Source organism: Cricetulus griseus, chromosome 7, assembly GCF_003668045.3.
Source record: "Cricetulus griseus strain 17A/GY chromosome 7, alternate assembly CriGri-PICRH-1.0, whole genome shotgun sequence".
Taxonomy (NCBI): Eukaryota; Metazoa; Chordata; class Mammalia; order Rodentia; family Cricetidae; genus Cricetulus; species Cricetulus griseus.
This window is the reverse complement of record NC_048600.1, coordinates 123,101,341-123,122,682: the sequence shown is the minus strand read 5'-3', so window position 1 is coordinate 123,122,682 and position 21,342 is coordinate 123,101,341. Positions and strand designations below refer to the sequence as shown.

The window sequence follows — 21,342 nt, the reverse complement described above, 5'->3', positions numbered from 1 at the left end:
AGAAGGGATTGAAGTACCTAAGAGACAAGGGGAGGGTTTGTGGAGAGGGGCTACTTCTTAAAAGTAGAAGTGAAAATATTAGCTTAGATAAGGCACCAGGACATTGAGAAGCTTAATGTGGAGGCTGGTCTCATTTCCCAGGTTCAGATCTCAGAAGGAGATGAATACATTCTAGTAAAATAAAGGAAATGGATAGAAAGCATGGGTAGGAACGGGGTGGTATAAGGCAGACAAACACTCCAAGGTCGTTCAATTTTCCAATTTCTTAAAGTTATATTGATCTGAAGAGAAAGGATATTGTTGGGTCGATATTTAGAGGTGAATTTGTGAAGCAGAGTCACTTAAAGGTATCCGGTGGTTAGTTTCTTCTTGATGTCTGGATTCTTTGGGTCATTACTTAGTTGTCTAGAAGGTAAACTGAACCTGCATTTTGTCTCTCAGGCATACAAGTACCACCTAGTGGTAAAAGAAGGAACCCAAGAACAAGCTTTTTTTTAAAAAAATTATGTATTTATTATGTGTACAGTGTTCTGTCTGCATGTATGCCTGCAGCTAGAGGAGGGCACCAGATCTCATTACAGATGGCTGTGAGCCACCATGTGGTTGCTAGGAATTGAACTCAGGACCTTTGGGAAGAACAAACAGTGCTCTTAACCACTGAGCCACCTCTCCAGCCCTCACAAGAACAAGCTTATGAAAAAGAATGAAGAAAAAAAACCACTCACATTAACTTGTTTTTACAGTTAGTTATTGTGTTATTAACTAATAACAGAAGCCCATGTTCTAACCAGAAAGGAAAATAAGGCAACCTAAAGCAACCACTTTGCTTGATTTTTGGACTAAGAGAACACAAGATAATGGGTTATAAATAAAGGATTTGTAAATTTCAAAATATATGAAAATTTCACCTGGGGAACTTCACATCACACTATATTTTAGAAATAAACCATGAAACAAGTTCTGTTTGAGTTTGGAGATAAAGCTGAGAAAAAGGAAAGTCAGTGTAAATAAAAACAAGTTGAATAATGAAGATAAAATATTCTTCCAGAATATTCTCTTCCCTTTTGTCTAACTCTTAGTTGGCCTTCAGGTCTTGAGATAGGTATTCTTCTGGACACATCCTTTCAGATTTGGATTCTGTCAGTCTCTAATGTCCTCCTACAAGCTGGGCATGGTGGCACAATCCAGCACTGTGGAGGCAGAGGCATGTCAGCATCTGAGTTCGAGGCCAATATGGTCTATATAAAGAAACTCTGTCTCAAACAACAACAACAACAAAACAAACAAACAAAACTAAGTGAGCTTAGAATGTCCTCCTACAGACCAATCACACCCTGACGCCAGTGGCCGTTTTCCTTTGTTGTTTCCTGTCTCAGAGAACTCCTTACAGTCTACTGTTGAACAGTTGGTACCAAGTCTGTTTCTTTCCAAATGCTTAGGATGGTACCCGACATCAAATATGCCCTTCATAAATATTTACTGAACGAGTAGGCAGCTTAATGAGGAAAGCAACCACGATAGCAATGTGCAAGGCACAAATATGGGAAGCCACCATCAGTCAGAGGAAAAAGAAAAAAAAAAAAACATTTCCAGGAAGTTATTAGCAGAAAATGTTTTTGTTTGCTGTGTATTGATTCCCTGCCTGCTGTCCATTTGTTTGTCATCTTGAGTGCTTTTTTAGTTTTCAGTTACTTAGCTCCTCTCTACTTCATTGATGACAAAAAATAAAATACAGAGCTCATTTTGCCATCAGAGATAAAATGCTACATAGAAATATAGAGAACAGTGTGTGTGTGTGTGTGTGTGTGTGTGTGTGTGTGTGTGTGTGTGTGTGTGTAGCACTATTGTACTGAACAACCGTGTCTTATTATTTCACACAACTCATTTCCTGAGCTCCCTGAAGCAGCCCAGCTAGTCAGAGGTGGCAGCTGTTTTTACAAATAACAGTAATAACTAATGATAATAACAATAATATGATTGGGGAACTTAACTGTGAGTGGTAGGTAATAATGAAGGCACATCTATTACAAAGTTTCTGAATCTACAATATTTGAGTTGTAGGTTCATTGCCCTTCCTATGGCATCATGTTTCCTAGCTAAGGGAAGAAAAGCAAAGAAGCCACATCTGATTCTAAAAGAACACCTGCTACAATACCGAGGGTGAAGAGCTATGATAAGAATTACAAGGGGCTGTACTGGAGAGATAGGTCAGTAAATTGGGTGATCTTACAGGGGATCTGAGTTTGGTTCTCAGTTGGTCAGCTCACAACTGTCTGTAACTCTAGGCCCAGGGGATCTAACACTTTCCCTGTGGGTACACACCCACCTCCCCCCACACACATCCCTTTAAAATGAGAATTACAAAGGGTCTATTAGTTGCCTGTTGCTATTGTTACAAATTGCCATTGCCTTAGATATTGAAAATAGCCCCCTATTGTTTTGCAGCCCTAAATTATGCAGTCTAACACTCTCTGGGATGGAATCAGATGTTCACAGCCTCTGTTTCTGTCTGGAAGCTCCAGAGGGTCTGTTACCTTGCTGTTTCAGCTTCTAGGGCCACCTGCGTTCCATCCTCCGTCTTCACAGACGGTGGCATCAAGTTCCCATACTGAACTCTGCCCTCCCCTTCCATAAGGATACAGTTAAGAACCAGCACACTTAAAGTTTAGGTCGGGTACTTTCACTTTTTAAAGTCCTGATTCTGTTTCATTAACTCCAGCGCTTTCCTCAGCTTCTTCTCGCTCTTAGGGACCCTTTGATTATACTGAGTCCACCAGGATAGTTGAGGATAATCCCCCTGTTTTAAGGCCAGCCCATTTGCTAACCTTAATTCTACCTGTAAAGCTAACTCCACACAGACGGCCCCTTGCTCTGTCCCCAGGATTAGGGTCTAAACATTTTTTGGTGATTCATTATTCTGCTTTTTATGCAGGTGGGGGAGGGGGTGAATTTCCTGGGACTAGTGGCTGCGGAGGAAATGAAGGGGGAAAATGAGGATGGGCGCTTCAGAGGGAAGAAGTACAGGTGTGACTGCCGACACCCCTGGATATCACTGACTTACACCAATCCTGTCAGAAAGCTGTGCCTGGAGGCTCGGGCCTGTCACTGTGACTGATTCCATAGTAAAGGTTTTGGAGGCTGTCACCAGAGGATTTTTAGGACTTTTACGTTAAGCTACATGGCAAGCGAGTCCTAGCCTAGCTTAGGCTACAGCAGGAAACACTGTGTCAGACAACAGCAACAACAGAATGTTGGCATACATACACACAGTAAGGCATCTGGGTGCACAGAAATCCATACTATTCGGTACCTGTGTAGGCTTATTTTTCAAAATGAATGTGGGCATTTTCATATATGTCAGTTTTGTCTTTGAGCTCATAGCTCAGAGTTCAACATTCAAAACCATTTCATTTTCTATTTCTGTCTTTAAACATATTTTCAAAGCTATATAGCTTTTGTTTCGTTTCTTGGATTTGATCAAAAAGAATTCTGTGCTTTTGTCTATGTAATATATGGGAGAAAAAAACCCACCAGAGCACAATTATTCCACTAACTTTGAATTTGTCCAATTATATTAAACACTTAAACACTTAATTTGGGGGGCTTTCCCATAAAAAGACCTTGAAAGATAATAACTAAATGTTTTGCTGAAATTAATTCATGTCATGTTTATAAAATTTCACACTAACTCAAGGCCAAGTAAGGAAAGAAGTATAGCAATGGCTTATTTCGGTTTGTCTTGTTTCTAGAGACCATTGGAGTATTTAATCGTCTATTCTGAAATTGCACTTTTCTGATCACAAGTTTTCAATGACCATCCATTTCTGTGATCTGTTGTCGTTTGTGTTTTACATTCTCTCAGAACTTACCAGCCAGGGTCTTGGGTTACCCGCAAACAGCTGGGGGATGTAATGTGTGCCTTGGAAACATGAGCTTATTGGAAACAGATAGGTGTCTCCTTACTCCCTCCTCCCCCAGCTCAAGTTTCTGTCAGCTTTCTGTGTTTCAGCTGTACTGATCAGAAGTCCATCTCCTGTCCCAAAGTAGGGAAGAAGACTCAGTTGGAGACAAGACTGCCTTGACTTTATTCTCTTGAATAAAATTGCTAACTTCGTCTCTTCTCTACTTTCTAGTATGTTCTCCTCATTACACCAGTGCTTCCTCCTTTTCTTTCTGGAGTTACCAGATACTTCAAGCTCTTGACAATTTGTTCTGTATAATTTATCAAGGAAACAAAGTATTCTCTTCCCTGGTTGCTGGGCTTCCCCTTACGGTTTTTGTTGGTTTCTGAATGGTTTTCAGTAGGTTCCATACGGATTTCTATCTCACATGCTCAAGAGGACTCCCTCCCCAGCTTTCTGAAGTCTGGGACTATGTAAACTCCGTTCATTTCATCTAAAAGGTTAGATTCATTTATTATTTAGAGGTAGGGTCTCTCTCTGGAAACTCAGCTGAACTTATGATCCTTCTGCTTCAGCTTCTGGACTTCTGGGCTTAGCACTCCTGCTTTTCCAGCACCAGACGCTGCCCAGTTTGGTAGCACAAACGCTAAACACCATCCTAGCCCTTGTGTGGTAGAAGCAGAAGGATCAGAAATTGAAGTTCAGATTTGGTTACATAGGGTGTTTGAGGCCAGCCTGAGGTACATGAGACCCTGGTTCAAAAAAAAAAACAAATCAAAAACAACCACAGCTCAGACACTTGGCAAATACTTGTTAGGGGACCAAGTTTTAAACATCATTTTGAATTTACAGTCTTCAAACACCAGTTTTTTGGACATTTTTTTGTCCCCCCTGTTTAGGGGAGCAAAAATGATAAGCACTTTTTCCTTGTGAAATAGGAACAATTGTGACAAGTGACAGTATCAATAGCAAGAAAAATCAAACTGAAATTACCATCAGAACGCATTCCTTTGACTGCCTCCCTGGCAACCATCCGCAGCCACTAACCTCTTCTTGAGACATTAAACAATCATTTCAGCCACAGTTGGTGTAACAGTCAAGAATTCTAGTGTCACCGGCACTTGATTCTCTTTCCACTTTGATAGCTCAGTCTGAATTTCTTATCACATCTTAGGATAAACCAAGGTTATCGATTTGCAATTCTGTCAAATTACACCTCATTTAGAAACTACACAACTTCTCTTGGCACCTTTCTTAACTTCCAGGAGTGGGGGATAATGCTTAGTAAGATTTTTAAAAAAAAGGTACGTGTTGTTTCCAACATACTGATAATCATGTTAAGTACTATAAGAACAATATTAGACAAAAAGTTGCTGTAATGATGACTTAGTTACTGTATATTGCTGTGAGGACACCACCATGAACAAGGCAATTTACAAAAGGAAGCACTACTTACAGTTTCAGAGGGTGTGTTCGTGATCGTCTCCGTGGGAAGCATGGCAACAGGCAGATAGGCATGGCCCTGGGGAGTAGTTGAGAGCTCTCATCTGATCTTCAAGTTGCAGGCAGGGAGAGAGGCGGGGGTAGGGCTAGGGTGGGATGGGGTGGGGGAGGAAGGGAGCTTGCACGCCTGAGGTTATTGTGGGCTTTTTTTTTTTTTTTTTTTTTTTTTTCGAGACAGGGTTTCTCTGTGTAGCTTTGGAGTCTGTCCTGGAACTAGCTCTTGGAGACCAGGCTGGCCTCGAACTCACAGAGATCCGCCTGCCTCTTCCTCCCAAGTGCTGGGATTAAAGGTGTGCATCACCAACGCCCAGCTATTGTGGGCTTTGGAAACCTCAAAGCTTACTTTCAGTGATACACCTTTTCAAGAAGGCATTACCTCCTAATCCTTCCCAAAATGGTTCCACCAACTGGAATCTAAACATTCAAATATGCAATCTTACGGGTGCCATTCTCAGTCAAACCATCACAAATGATTTAGTAATCTTGTAATTCATTTTTCATTGACTAGAAAATCCATTTAAATAAGTCTTTGGTGTCTAGCAAGCAAAAAAAAAAAAAAAGTGAGACAGATGGCCATTGTTCATTGGGTTGTAGGTTAGTATTCTAGGTAGCACGATTTATTCTTTCTCCACATTAAATGTCATTCAGAATTGTGGCCCACTGTCATTTTCCTGGCTAGGTAGCCTCTTATACAGCAGGCTGGAACTCCTATGATTTGTGAACTCCCCTGTGGTTCTTTTGTCTACCAGGTCTATTAATGAGATGTGGGGATTTCAGTTGCCACCATGACAACCAAGACGTGAGTATTGCTTGTTTCTATTTCCTAGATACGGAAATGCAGAAAGGAATGCCTTTCTCTCCAGCTGCTGTTTTAATACTAAAATTTGGAAGCTGTGGACATTTAGATGGAAATCCTGTGACCAACATGTTTACAGGATACTGCTCAGAGGCAGTACAATATGTCATAACCCACACATTAATTTGCTGCAATCTTTTCATTTAAAAAATCTTGCTTGTGCTCTGTGTTATTCTCACAAGACTATTGTTTTGCTGTCCATCTTATAAGGTGTGTGTGTGTGTGTGTGTGTGTGTGTATGTTCATGTGTGTTTGTACGTGTATGTATATATATACATTTGTGTATGTATGTGTGTTTGTGTGTGTATGTATGTGGCTGGGGATTAAACCCAGGATCTTGTGCATTCTAGGCAAGCAGTCTGTCACTGAACTACAAGTCCAGCCCTGTAACATAATTTTATTTAATATTTTCTGTTTCTATGTGTAAGATATTGTTAGATGAATGAGATATTTTGTGAAGATAAAATGTTTACATTCCCTTCTTGTATGTGTTTTCTCCTATCAGTAGTACTGTTAGCAACATTTACCATGTACTATGAATCCACAAGACCGGTATATTTTAAATTGGTATGAGAAAAAGCTCTTAGCAGATGTAGTTTATGAGATTAGCACATAACCAAGTGAAATGGATAATATGATACGGTGTGTAAAGTTGAGAGGGAAGAGATCATTTTCTCAGGATGACGAGAATTGAAGTGAAAATAAATTATATATATATTGGTTTCTCGAGACAGGGTTTCTCTGTGTAGCTTTGGAGCCTGTCCTGGAATTTGCTCAATAGACCAGGCTGGCTTCAAACTCACAGAGATCCACCTGTCTCTGCCGCCCGAGTGCTGGGATTAAAGGCGTGGGCCACCACCACCTGGCAAAGTGCAAGTACTTTGTATGTCAGAGAACACATAGTCATAAAAAATACAGAGAACAAATTCTACAAACACACACACATATACAAATAAAGGAGAACTATGTATGAACGATGTACACATTCACAAATTTAAAAGACTTAAGTAACTGTGCAACACACCAACAGTGACTGTATGCACAAAACCCATTTAAAATCGAGACATCTAAAATCCCAGCGTGAATGGTGTGTGTGTGTGTGTGTGTGTGTGTGTGTGTGTGTGTGTGTGTGTGTGTTATGAAGTTCCACCCCTATCTGAGGCAGTTGGTGGGCTCTGGAGAAGAAAGAATCTGTATTCTTCAGGGATAAGTGTAATTTCGCTATTGTGAACTTTACTTTGAAATACCTTGACCACTGCTTAGGTCACTTTGGGTAAACAGAACTCCAAACATCAGATTGCAGATTAAGTAAGAATTAAGTGTGGTATGTAATCTCTGCCAGAGGTCCTATCTTTGGATTTGGGAATAATCCAAGTTTTGTCACATTTGCAGATTTTAAGGCGGGTATACGAAGGAACCCAAAGCATGGTCAATTTCAGGATGTGCAGGGTCCCGGGTCTGAGACTGGGGAGGGGAAGGTAATAGTTACAGAAATGAGGACGCTGCAGCCAGCCGGAGGGAGAAGGATCCGCAGCGGGAGACTTTAACTGCAAGGAAACAGAGGCAGATGGGAGGGCGTAGGGCCAAGGCCATCCTCCAGGAGGCTGCAGAAGTAGCTCAAAACTGTCCTCTTTAGAGAGTGCCGCAAACTTCCCAGGAGGTTCGGGACAGCTGAGCTTGAGTCAGCAGGACCGGTCGAGCTCCTTGAGATCCCGCCGCAGCGAGAAAGCCTCAGAGCCCCGCCCACCCGTAGCTCCGCCCCCCAAGCGCGCTCCCGTCTTGAGCCCCAGGAGCACGCGCGTTATGCTCGCCCAGCCCTCAGGTGCATTCCGAGGCGGACAGGGGGCGTGGCTCCGGCGGCGCGCGCGCGCGCGGCGCTCTCCCTGCGTAGCCGTGCGGCGGGCACGCGCGTGCGCGCTCGCTGGCTCGCTGCCTCGCTCGCTCGCTCGCTCGCCAGCTCGCTCGGTCCCGCTGACCCGCGTTTCATCCCTTCACAGCATTTCTGAGCTCGGTGACTCTCACGGTCCCCGCAGAGAAGCGCTCGGCCTGGGCCTGACGGCGCTGCGGCTACGACGCCGGGGTGAGGGGACGCCGAGACCCCCGGCGCTCTAGGCCTGAGGCTCGGCCAGTCGCGTCTGCGGAGAGAGGTGACGAGGTGGCGGGGGCGGTGGGGACAGCAGGGACAGCCGAGCAGCGGGGGCCGGGAGAGGGTGTGGCGGCCGCCCGGGCCGGAGGATGCTGGTTCGCCGGGGATGCTGGCGGGGGGGGGGGAGCGCCGACCGGGACCTCGGGCCGTCGGCAGCGACATGGAGCGCTTCCATCCTCAGAGCTTCGAGAGAGCAGAAGGGAAAAAAAATAAACAAAAACAACCCCCAAACCAAACCGGAGTCATTTTTCCCTCCCGAGGGCTAAGGAGCTTCGTCCCGCTTGGGGGGCAGATTGTCTGGCGGGTCTGGTGCGGCCAGAGGACTCTGGGGTGAGAGGGAAATCCGCAGAGCTCGTGACACGGTTTGGGGACTGTAAATATCCGAATTCCCCAAACATACCGAAGATTCCCGGGCGCAGAAATGGTTCAGGGAGGAAGAAACAGCGAGGCGGATGGGGGGCAGCGAGCGGCCTTGAGGCGGGGAGAGCCGAGGGTTTCACCCCAGCTCTCCCAGGCTTGGCTCTCTTTATGTTGTAAAAGAATCAAGGCAGTCACGTCTACTTTCTGCCGAGGACATTGTAGGTTGCATGCCTGGCTCTAAGCCAGAGTGAGCATTACTTACTTCATCTTGCTCTGAGGTTTTAGATGGCACTCTAGTTGAGTAGATGTGGGAAATGGGTCTTAAAGAGGTTAAACAACTTCATTAATAAAGCCCTCGCTGGGGGCAAAAATGAGACGCTGAGATTCTACTTCAGGCGTGCCAGACTCCTTAATTCTGGTGCTCTACCCCAAAACATTTGGTTTGCCCAGAGAGCATTTTTATGTCTCACCAGACAAGACTCAATAGATGGGAACATTATTAGAACACTTTTGTGGGTATTTACCCTGAAATCAGACTTAAGAGACTTTGGTCTTTGAATTTGGGTCGTTTCATTGGATGTGTTCTTGAAAATGCAAAACTTAACATGATATTAAACATAGGGAAATCTTAAATTGGCTATAAATTTATTAATACTTTACACTCACTGTTTTTTACTTTCCAGATAATAATTTGTTCCAATAATACAAAGATGAATATCATTTTTAATATCTGCCGCTGAGTTTAATTGAAAAAGTAATTGCATAGTAGTGTAAATTGTAATCTTTATTAGTGTGAGAACTAGATTGGAAACAGTTTAAAGAGCAAACTTTAAACTTTTATACGGAATTAATATCATATATAAGAAAAACTATTAACTGACTTGCTATATGGGTGCCATTGCATCATTTTCTCCAGCAAGACATGCTGTCACAAAATTTAGATTAAACTTTATTGACATTAGTATTTTGTTTTATTATTGTCACCACTTCCAGTAAATTTTAAAGGATCAGTGAAGAAAGCATTTATGATTGATCTTCTATTAAATTTAAAGGCTTATTTTGTTCACTGAGAAGCCAGTAGTATAGTTGGGCAGAATTTTCCTTCAGTGCATTGCCGGATAAGTTAATAGCTCTTTTACAAAAATTAAATCTTAAAAGTATAGCTAAAACCAGATTGCATATAAGCTTTTGTGATTTAGAGTTCTAGGGAAAATGGAGTCTTTAGTTTAGGCTTTAATGGCACATTGTTTAAAGTGACCATGATTACAGGCAGAGATGTGGGTAAGTGGATAGAATAGTGGAGAAATTTCTTTTGACTGCTTCCGTTTTCTCACTAAAGTAGGAATCCAGATCATAGTTTGAAAGTGATGCTAGAGACAGAAGTATAGGAGGTTTGAGGACCGGGAAAGTGAATGGGCTTGTAAAGTGTGATTGACAGGCAGTGGAAGATGTCCCCTTGGGTGTAAAGGTTCAGAAAGGGATTCAAGGTGCAGAAAGGGATTCTTTGGCTGTGCACAAAATTAGTGTTTAGCTTTTGCAGAAAAGGTATTTCACAATCTGTTTCCAGTTTCTGTTTTCTAGGGCATACACCCATAACCTGCCCCATTTCAGTTTGCAGTCTGCCTCCACTCTGCTCTTTATTTTACACAAGTCCAGCTTTCCCTTAGTTTTCTCTCTGCTTAGAAATTTTGCTTGACCCTTTTCCAAACTCTTTCCCTCAACTGGGATTAGAACATTATGTTTTATTTTACTTACCTGAAGTTAGTGAGAACAATATACTTTTTTTCTTCTGTTTTTCGAAGAAATTCTTCAGAAAATGTTAGAAAAATGACCCACTTCCCCCTCTTGTTCCTGTCCCCTGTAGCTGTTAAAAGGAATTAGTCAGCCTTTTGGATAAAGAGTAAGGGAGTTAAATCTTTTATGTTTTGAAGACCAAGTAGAATCTGTCTTAGCTTAGACACACATACATGAATCAGCATGGGTGTATTCCAACAAAACTTCATATAAAGGCCCTGAAATTTGAATTTCATATTTTGACCCATCCAGAGTTTTTAATATATGATTTTTTCCCTCCAACCATTAAAAAACATGTGGATACAGGCTAGACATTTGAATCTCTGGAAGCTAATGGCCATCCAGGGCTACACAGTGAAACCTGGTCTCATCTCATCACACCCCCCCAAACCGCTCATACATTGTTAACTCTAAGATTAAGAGCAGAGCAAGGTGTGGGTTGGGCTTAGACACCATTTTCTCTTCCATCTTAGTTTTCAGACCCTTAATCTGTTTGTTAGGACTCTCAGGAAAAGGTTTGACAAAGGAATTTGTATTAAGATTATTTCGGTATTACCGTTGGTGGTGTCAGAAAAGCAAATAGAAGTAAGACTTTTTTTTTTAAATTAAGTATCTCATACTTAAACACATAAAAATGGTATTGCACTATGTTAACTAATTACTTAGTTAACTAATGAACTTAGTAAAAGGGGAGAATGAAACAGTGGTTTCATTTGTTAGCTTTGTTTGAGTTGGCCAGAAATGACCTCAAATAGTCATCTTTTGAAAGTACAGAACATATTTTCAGTTGAGAGCCTTCCCAAGACTCTTTTAAATATGCCAAGAAGGTCTCTGAATACACCTTATCAGTAAATAGCTCTGAATGTTAAGGTTGCTCAGTTTCTGTATAAGATATAATCTTACTTCATACATCATAGAAGTAAACCTGGATTTAAAAATGGGCTCTACATAATACATTTTAATTCCAAGGTGATTTTGCCTCTTATAAAATAGTATTGTTTATTCCAAAATATTTGATGCATTGCTAGCTAAAATGCTTGAGAGAGGTGATGGTAATATTAGATAAGTTAGAGATTTTTTTTAATGGGTCTCTTAAGAAAAACACTTTTTAAACAGACAGTAAAATACAGGATTCCCTTACATGAAAAAAAAATCTCTAAACAATTTGTCATTTAATAAACAGTCTAGATTCAGTGAGATGGTATAGTGGGTGAATGCACTTGTCCCCATGCCTGAAAATCTTGAGTTCAGTTCTCCAAACCAGTAAGTAAGGAGTTTCTCTCTGTCCTGCCAACCAGCTCCCAAATAATGACACAGAGATCTCTAATTATGAAAGCTTGGCCTATAGCTTAGACTTGTTTCTAACTAGCTCTTATAACTTAAATGAACCCATTTATATTAATCTACATTCTGTCACTTGGCATTAACTCTCTTCCATCTTAAGCTTCCTGTTTAATCTCCATTTCTCCTGGTGTCTCCTGTGCACCCAGATTCTCCTCCTCTTCCTTTCTCTCCCTGGAAATCCTGCCTATACCTCCTGCCTAGCTGTTGGCTGTTCAGCTTTTTATCACAATAAAAACATCTTTACACAGTGTACACATATTCTACAACACCCACATAGTGGAAGAATATAACCAACTCCCAACACACACAGTAAATAAATAGTTTCCTAATTTTTTAAAAGATTTATGTATTTATTATGTTTAAAATAATCTGGCTCCATGTATGCCTGCACGCCAGAAGAGGGCACAAGATCTCATTACAGATAGTTGTGAGCCATCTGTTGCTGGGAATTGAACTCAGGACCTCTGGAAGAGTAGTCAGTGTTCTTAACCACTGAGCCATCTCTCCAGCCCCAGTTTCCTAATTTTTAACTTATTTTCTGGTATTTGGCATGTGTAATGCTTTATTTTTAAGTCAATTACTTATATGGTAGAAAAGAAAAGACTAATTTAGTAGACTTTCAGATTTTCTTTTTATAGTTGTCACACTAGAGTTTAGTCAAGTTTTACTACTTAGATGGATAGAAGCTCAAAAATATTGAAATGAAATATTTTCCACACAATTAGACCTGCTTTTCAATAAAAAATCTTAACTATGACCAGCCATCATACTGATTACATCAGTATTCCTATGTAACAGATTTTATACTTCTTTCCCTTGTTTGTTTTTTTTATCATTATCCATTCTGGTGGATTTTCACGATTCAGCCTTACTTATAGTTTACCAGTTTGTCTTTAGAAGTTGTTGACACTATATAGGAGTTCTGTTTCTGCTAATTTTTTTAATCACCCTGTTGTTCTTCCATGAATATGGCATTCTTTATTATTCTCTTGTGTCTATTAGTTCTACTACTTTTATATAAAATGGCAACAAATATTTATAATTAATAAATGTTGCCTTGTACCAGGATTTCAGTTTTACATGTACCAATTCATTTAGTTATTTTGAGAACTCCAAATAGGTATTCTAATTGTTTTACAAAAGACAAGTAGAGACAAAAATCTTAAATAACTTGCCTAGGATCTCAGAGCTGTGAAATGATGGAGGCAGGATTTATGCTGGCTGGCTTGATTACAAGGGTCATATTCTTAACCACTATGCTATACTATTTCAAGTGTTAGTAATAATTGTATTTGTTGATTTGGTGCCTATGTTGTGTTGCTTAACATTCTTTTGGCACTTGGCCCAAGGAAGAAAAATCAAATTTGAGCATAATAAGAATTTCCCATTAGGTGGAAACTTAACAGTAGAAAGTTACATTTTCATAAATGTCTTTAAGGTAAATTCAGTTCCTATGACTTTTGGGAGGCAGAGGCAGGTGGATCTCTGAGCCTGGTCTATAGGGTGAGTTTCAGGACATCCAGGGCCACACAGAGAAACCCTTTCTTGAAAGAAACAAAAAATTAAACAAAACAAACAAAAATTTTAAATTGCTAGAAGAAAATGTAATGAATGCCACTTGGGGTAGTTGTAGTGGAGAAAATGGAAATGGTGTTGTATTTGTTGGGTTCATGGTTGGAAAGTAGAATTTAGGGGTTTTTATTTTGTTTATGTAATGTTATTTTTAAAAGACATAAGGTCTCTTTCTGTAGCCCTGGCTGACCTGGAACTCATAGTGTAGACCAGACTGGCCTCCAACTCACAGAGACCCACCCCCCTCTGCTGGGATTAAAGACATGCTCCACTGTACCCAGTCTGGATTTAGTTTTGTTTTAAAAAGTTCTCACAAGATATGAAGTGGATAATTAGGTTTGTGAACTTCAGACAAGAGAGACTCAAATTTGAATTCAAGTGACAGTTCAAAGTAGAAATATGAATCCAGCTATTCTGTGGAGGATTTGATATCTAAAATGGAATGTTAAACATACAATTTGATAATTAATAATTTAGTGATATTTACTAAGTTGCTTTTTGGCAGAAAACTTGGGTATATTCATGTTGAGTTGATTGATGTTTCTTTTTGTTTTGTAGTAAATTACCTTTGAATTACTATGCTTTTTCTTTTTTTTTCTTTTTCTTTTCTTTGGCTTACATGTGATTACCAGTGTACTCTTGATTGCTTTTTTTTTGCACTGTTTCTAATTTCTTTTAATAGTTTTATAATGATGTTTTTTCCTTGCATAAGTAATTATATATCAGTGACAAAGTGGAAAAGCAAAGTAAAAGTTGTAATTTCTTTGTTAATTAGAAAGTTCTAGTCTAATCATTTTTCTCTGCACATAAAAAGGATAGTCATTTAAGTTAACTTTTAATAATAAACATCTATTAAGGAGAAGACTAACTGCTTCTAAAAAGTTGTTTGCTTCTTTATCTGAAGTGGAGAGAGACAGAACTTGGAACAAACTGTCTTTGTTTTGGACTCACATCAGTGGCCTCTCTTAGGTAGGTTTATATAAAACAAGACAGCACCAGCTGCTTTGAAAGGTTTAACAAGACCTTGGGTTTTGTTTGTTTGTTTTTGCTTTTTTTTAAATCTTTTGCAATTTCAAAAATAGATATGCTATACTTTAATCATATTCTGCCCATTGTCTTCTCTTAGTTCCTTGCCCTTCCATCAAACAACTTCCTAATAAGACTCCCCACTTATCTTTTTAAATGGAAACAAAAAAATTAAATGCCCCTTTGTATTTAGAGTTGCTTGCATGCACATGGGTGGGTGGATGGAGGCTTATTTACTTTAGTAACGAAAACTGACCAATGGACACATCACTGAAGAACATATGACCCTCTCCCACAAAGGCTGATAGCCACACTAGTTTATGGGCATAACCATAGTTATTTAGAAGGTAGTTTACAACGCACATCATGTCCATTTAGCAAAACAACTGTAGTATTTTCCCACTGGGGCCTATGATGATTTCCCTAGGCATGGGCGTTGTTTGATGGGTTTGCAGTATCAGGAGTAAATTCCCTCCCTTAAATTCCCTTCCATGTCATGGGTTTCAGATCCGTTAGAAAGTGATTGGTTATTTCTGGAACAAACTTACCACTGTGCACCAGTTACAATATGGAACCCCTTGTTTGGCTAGTTGTTAGTCTGCAGCTGAGTGATTTTATTGACAGTTTTACCCCAGCTCTGTGAGTGCTAACTATCAGGGAGGGGCTTCCACTCTAGTTTCAAATTTATTTCTCTGTGTCTCCCAGATTGCTAGCTACTTTGAGGTTTTTGTCACAAATTTCAAAATTTGTGTGTAGGAACTTTAGTCCTTCAAATTTTAGCCAGACTCCTGTCTTTCAGCAAAACCCATTTGCTGTTATGTGCACCAGACTGACACTAAATAGAGCATTCCTTCCCATGTTTGAGAGTTTTCTGAAACTAGCAAAATCTACAATAAGAGCAAAGGTAGATAACATGCAAGCATGTAACTTTCTCAGTGTCTAGTTTTATCTTTGTCTTCTGTTATCTAGACTTTAATTCCTGTTCCTGTTTTGTCACTTTAGCATTGATTCTTAGTCCAATTTTAAAATTATTTATTCAATTTATTTTAAATAAATTCTGCTGTATGATTATAGCTGTGTAAAATAAGAACTTTTTAGGTGGGTGTGGTGGTGGTGGGGTCATCTACCACTCCGTAAGTAACCTTTTACACACTTTTTTTTTTCTTTTGCTTAATAAACTGGACTTGTTTGATTCTTTGGTCTGTCAGTGGCATAACAGTTTGAAGGCAGATGCTGCTTTTGTGGTTTCTGGTGAAATTCATGCAATACTGTCATTTTGACAATGGGATATATTGGCCATTTGCCAAGTAATTTGTGGTTGTTTAAGACATTGAGCTTTTTCTTAATCTTGTGGATATGCTGATACTTTCTTTTAGTTGGTTGTGAAGGTTTTTAGGTTTTGGCTGTAAGTTTTTTCCAACATTCTCTGAACTATTTGCATCTTCAGTTGAATTTTCAAAAGGTTTGTCATGTGTATGCTGCCTGGTGACCAGTCTGGATTTGGTTAGTGGTGTGTCTGCTAGTTTGGTTTCTCCAGTCTTTATTAACATTCATAGGATGAGATCCATATAATCCTAGTTTGGGAATTAATATAAGAGGCAATAAAAACTTCATTTTTGGCATGTGTGTGTGCATTTCAGAGCTCCCCTTGTTATTTGACCTCCATATTTTCTCTTCTCCCCTGTCTGCTCTTTTGGTCCCCTAGTGAGAAAGTTTCACTGTGTCACTTAACTTCTGCAGCAGTAACTACTGTTCAGGACCCAGTGGTAGAAGAGTGATGTAAAAGAACAGTGGGGAAGAAAAGAAAAGGAATCCACCCAGTCTTCTGGAGAGGGAGTTTCCCTTCCTCAGAGTTTTGCAGCATTAGGCTTTCATTACTATAGTCTGATAATGTGCCACCAAAGGGATTTTTCAGGATAAGGACACGGAAAGGAATTTGATCAATAAAAACAAAATTTCCACATCTTCTGAGTATTAAGACTAACTTTTCTTCAAGTCAGAATTGTAAATTAACTTCTGAAGCCGTCTCTGTCTTGGTGCTCAGTTCTCATGTGCTCAGTTTGAGTGTACCAAAGGAGAAAAAGTAGTAAGCTCATTGCTGGTTTGGGGATGATTAAAATTTTGATGTTTCCCTGTTTCATATGTTGTTATATATTGTGTAGAGCTGTCAGATTACTCTTTCATGCATTCTGTACAAGTAGGAGAGCTTGCAGTATACTTAACTTTATTTTACCTGGGAATGAAAAATATCTGTATGTTGCCATTAAATATCATATTGCTTTACTGGATAGTCAAGTTTTTTTTTTTTTTTTTGTTTTTTTTCCTTTTAGTAAGCTGACCCAGAAAACATGGCAACTGCAATTAGGGAAGTGGGAGTTTGGAGACAGACTAGAACACTTCTACTGAAAAATTACCTCGTTAAATGCAGGACTAAAAAAAGTAGTGTTCAGGTAAGTTAAAAATACTCATTATTGTGCCTTTTTATGGTTTGTTTTGCTTTGATGTGTTCTATTTTAAGATAATGTTTCTGAATACATTTTCATTATAATTTTATTTCCTTCAGTTTGTTTATAAAATATGAGCATATTGTATTGTTTATGATAGCAAGAAAAAAAAAAGGAATGAACCAATGCTCCTAAATGTATTAATGATTACTCGATTCAGTTAACTTCTAACATCAGCATGTGATTCTGAATTTTAGGTATACATTTTCTCCCCCGTTGATGAAGTAATGTTCCACAGATAACTTTTTGGAACAGAGTATTACACAATTTTATACCCCACATATTTCCACCTTAAGGTTTCTGCATTAACTTGCCAAAGAATACTAAACCTATGTCACAAGAGTTGTACCCTAGTATGTAGTGCTTTTGGTAAAAGAATGAAGTCTAGCTAGCAAATTGGCAATAATTTCAAGTATGGGCTATCTTCTGAAACTAGCAAAAGTAGGCTCATGCCTAGTAAAGCAGGCCATAAACTAATCAAGTGTAATTTTACTCGTAGTTTAGATATTAATAAGGTACTATTTTTAATTCAGAACCAAAGAGTTTTTATTTACTCATTTACTTATTTTTCTTTTTTCCAAGTTCATTTCATTTTAGTGATAATCCTTGTAAGGATTTGTTTGCAGGTTACTTTAGGATTTTATGAGTAAACATAGTAGGTATTAAATAAGTACTCTTAAGACATTTGAACATTATCTTTATGCCACTTTACTATATACTTGAGTATTAAAACATTTCTGTAGAACTGAATGCATATTGAAAATGATCAGCTATGTTTTGGGGTTTGGTAGGATGCTCAACATAGTTATCCTTTTAGGATAGGATTGTTTTTACTTTCTCTACAAACGAGAGGACAATTTCTTGCTAATTTCCTTAGTATTACCTATGTATTTGCATAGAAATCTTCATTTTTTGCCACCATCCTTATACTTTGTAATAACTATGTTTCTTTTATTGTAGGAAATTCTTTTTCCCCTGTTTTTTTTATTTTGGCTAATATTAATTAGCATGATGCATCCAAATAAGAAATACGAAGAAGTATCTGATATAGAACTTAGCCCCATGGACAAATCTAGCCTTTCTAACCTTATTCTTGGATATACCCCTGTGAATAATACTACAAGCAGCATCATGCAGAGAGTATCTACTGATCATCTTCCTGATGGTATTGTAATCTTTTTAAAGAAGATTTATTTTTATTTATGCCTATGTTGTATGCATTTGTGTGAATGTGTATACATGTGTGTGCAGGTGTCCATGAACACTAGAAGAGCCCTTAAGATTCCTTGGAGCTAGAGTTACAGCAATCCAGTTAATTAGCTAGGTATCATGTGTGAGAATATTAAAATTTGGAGAGTTAAGTCACTAATGTGAACTTACACAGCTAATGGATAATGAAGCCAAGTACCAGTTCTAGGTTCCTTCACAACAAATTCTGGATCTTCTGTAGTGAAGTTAACTTATTGCAAACAATAAGAGAAAATATTTTAAAAATTTGTTCAACTTACGTGATAGAATGGTGACAATGTTTTCTCCATTTAGCTTCTAAAGAGGAATAAACAGTATTAGGCATAAATGTTGATTTTTATTCAAAGAAGACTTTGTAGAGTTTTAGCATGGTTGCTAACATAGATGCTCATCTGTGGGTCATGGGCTGCATGTAGTTGAGGTGGAAGAGAACTATGGATATGGCTCAACACAAAATTACTTGAAACAGTAGATTTGTTTTCTAACTTGGTCGCATGATTCTTTAGCATGAACCTTGTAGATGATTATGTTGTATCACAATGTCAAAGAGCTTGACATGCCTAGAAACATTTTCTTTATAGAAACAAATATTTAAAAGTAAAACTTCAATTATTAGGAATTATTTTACCATGAAACAGGTAATTGAACTGCATTATTATTTTTATAATTTTATTTCTGTCAGAAGTCTTACAGACTTTAAAAAGGATAGGTAGCATGTTCAAGGGCCTAGGTTTTTTTTCAGTACCAAAACCAAACAGACTTAAAAGTGGGGATGATATAAAAACCATTCAGTATTAGAATATAGAATTAGAATGTATTACAACATATTGAAATTTTCAAATAATGGATTTTGATGGAATATTCTGAATATTGTTTCATATTATACTGTATCATAGATCACAACTTACTGTCTGTAAAATAATACTGCTGATCATTTTATGTTATTGTTTTCTTTGCAGTTACCTTCATTTTCTAAGAAATTAGTGACTAAGACAATAGTACTTAAAATATTTCATTCATCAAATATAACATGGATCTACTGTACTACAGTAAGTTGTTGCAGTTTCTGATTTAATTACATATGTCCTAATATTTTACAGTTATAATTACTGAAGAATATGCAAATGAGAAAGAAATGCTAGCATCCAGTCTTTCTAAGTCAAGCAACTTTGTAGGTGTGGTTTTCAAAGACATCATGTCCTATGAACTTCGTTTTTTTCCTGATATGATTCCAGTGTCTTCTATTTACATGGATTCAAGAGGTAAGTAATTTTATATGTAATCATTGAACTCAGTGTTAAGTGCATTTCTTTATAATCAAAATAAGGTGGTGTCTAGTATCATCATTTTCAACTGAACTCATTTGTTCAGGTAGGAAAGCTATCATGTGCAGCATAAAAAATTTAGATATGAGGTCAGGTATGTGGCACCTGCCTTTACTCCTAGGCTAATTCCAGGCCAGCTGGGGTACATAATGAGACCCTGTATCCAGAAATAAAAATTGTGTATGTACATTGTCCCAAATACTATCTACACTAAATTTATGCTATATAAAATCACTTTAATCTTCATTTTAATTTTAATACACTTATGTAAATGTTATTTACATTAAAAAACAAAATTGTGGTCTAGAGAGATGGCTCAGAGGTTAAGATCACTGACTATTCTTCCAGAGGTCCTGAGTTCAATTCCCAGCAACCACATGGTGGCTCACAACCATCTGTTATGAGATCTGCTGCCCTCTTCTGGTATGCAGATATACATGGAAGCAGAATGTTGTATGCATAATAAATAAATAAAAAATCTAAAAAAAAAAACCCAAAATTGTATCTTTCATTGTATGAGTTTCTAAATATATAATTTTTCCTTCATGTAATAGTTTTCACTGTGGTATGATATAAATGTTTAAAATCTCAAGGTCTCCTACCAATAAAATTTCTTAGTTTACATTTGAAACAGAGAACTGCCTTCAGTTGTTTAAACCCATGAAAAGATAATATCAACTCTGTTTATCGTACAATATTAAGTTCACTGTAAGTATGGAAAGTTTTTCCTTTGTCCCAAAAGCTTGTTTGGAAAATTCTTATTTCTCTTTTTATGAATTTGGACCTACCCATGTGTCAGAGATAAATCTGCATTATAGAATGATTTACCTTAAAACATAAAAGTGACTTTTTTGTATTATTTTGTGTTTATGAGTATTTTGCCTGTTCATATGTGTGTGTATCATGTGCATGCCTGGTGCTCACAGAGGTCAGGAGAGGGTTTTGGATCCCTTGGAACGGGATTTTCATGTGGTTGTGAGCCATCTGCTGAGAATTGAACATGGGTCCTCAAGAGCAACCAGTGTCTGTCCATCCATCCTTCCTTCCTTTTTTCTATTCTTCCTTCCTTCCTCCCTCTCTCCCCCTCCCTCCATCCTGTGTTATTTATTTACTTATTTCTTACTTAAAACAATTTTAGATTTAAATATATTTTGACTGTATTTTTTCCTCTCCCAAGTTTTTCCAGATCCTTTCTTCCTCCCTGCTCACCCAACTTTAAGTTATTTGTTAAAAGAATCAAAAACCCAATACAACACAAAACGCTTAAAATTTAGAAAACAAAATATATCACCCAAAAGGGAAAACAAAGTGAAAAACCAAAACTGTAACCAAATAAAAGCACACACAAAAGACCTGTGAAGTCCATTTTTGCTGGTCAACTACTGAACATGAGATCTTCCCCGGAGTAGTTGTTATACCCAGTGTTATTCCCTTGGAGAAAACTGATTTTCTGTCTCCCAGCATGTGCAAATGGCAGTTCCATTGTTAACCTATACCCTAGTGGCAAACTTTACATTCATTCACTCATCTTTTTTTAGAAATATAACAAACTAAAATAAAATCTAAGATAAAACAAAAACTATCACATCAAAATCAGACAAGACAGACCTACAGAAGGAAAAGATCCCAGGAGAGGGCACAGTAATCAGAGACCCATTCATTTGTACACTCAGGGATCCCATAAAAACCACTAGACTGGAAGCCATAATGTTAAGTGTGCGGACTCCTCTGCATGCCTCTTCAGTCTCAGTGAGTTCATGTG

General features: G+C 38.4%; 1 protein-coding gene across 4 annotated transcripts in view; it reads left to right on the top strand.

Moving 5' to 3' along the window:
* The first annotated feature begins 8,175 nt into the window (after positions 1-8,175).
* Abca5 (ATP binding cassette subfamily A member 5) overlaps positions 8,176-21,342 on the top strand; it is a 64,002-nt gene continuing 50,835 nt past the window's right edge. Inside the window, exons 1-4 of one of the 4 annotated variants that reach the window (XM_027425793.2) lie at positions 8,176-8,408; positions 16,834-16,953; positions 17,968-18,172; positions 19,356-19,517. In XM_027425793.2, the coding sequence (XP_027281594.1) occupies positions 16,852-16,953; positions 17,968-18,172; positions 19,356-19,517 (469 nt within the window). In that variant the 5' untranslated portion in view covers positions 8,176-8,408; positions 16,834-16,851. The remainder of the gene's footprint in view (positions 8,409-16,833; positions 16,954-17,967; positions 18,173-19,355; positions 19,518-21,342) is intronic. The other 3 variants (XM_027425790.2, XM_027425789.2, XM_027425792.2) reach the window with 3 other exon arrangements.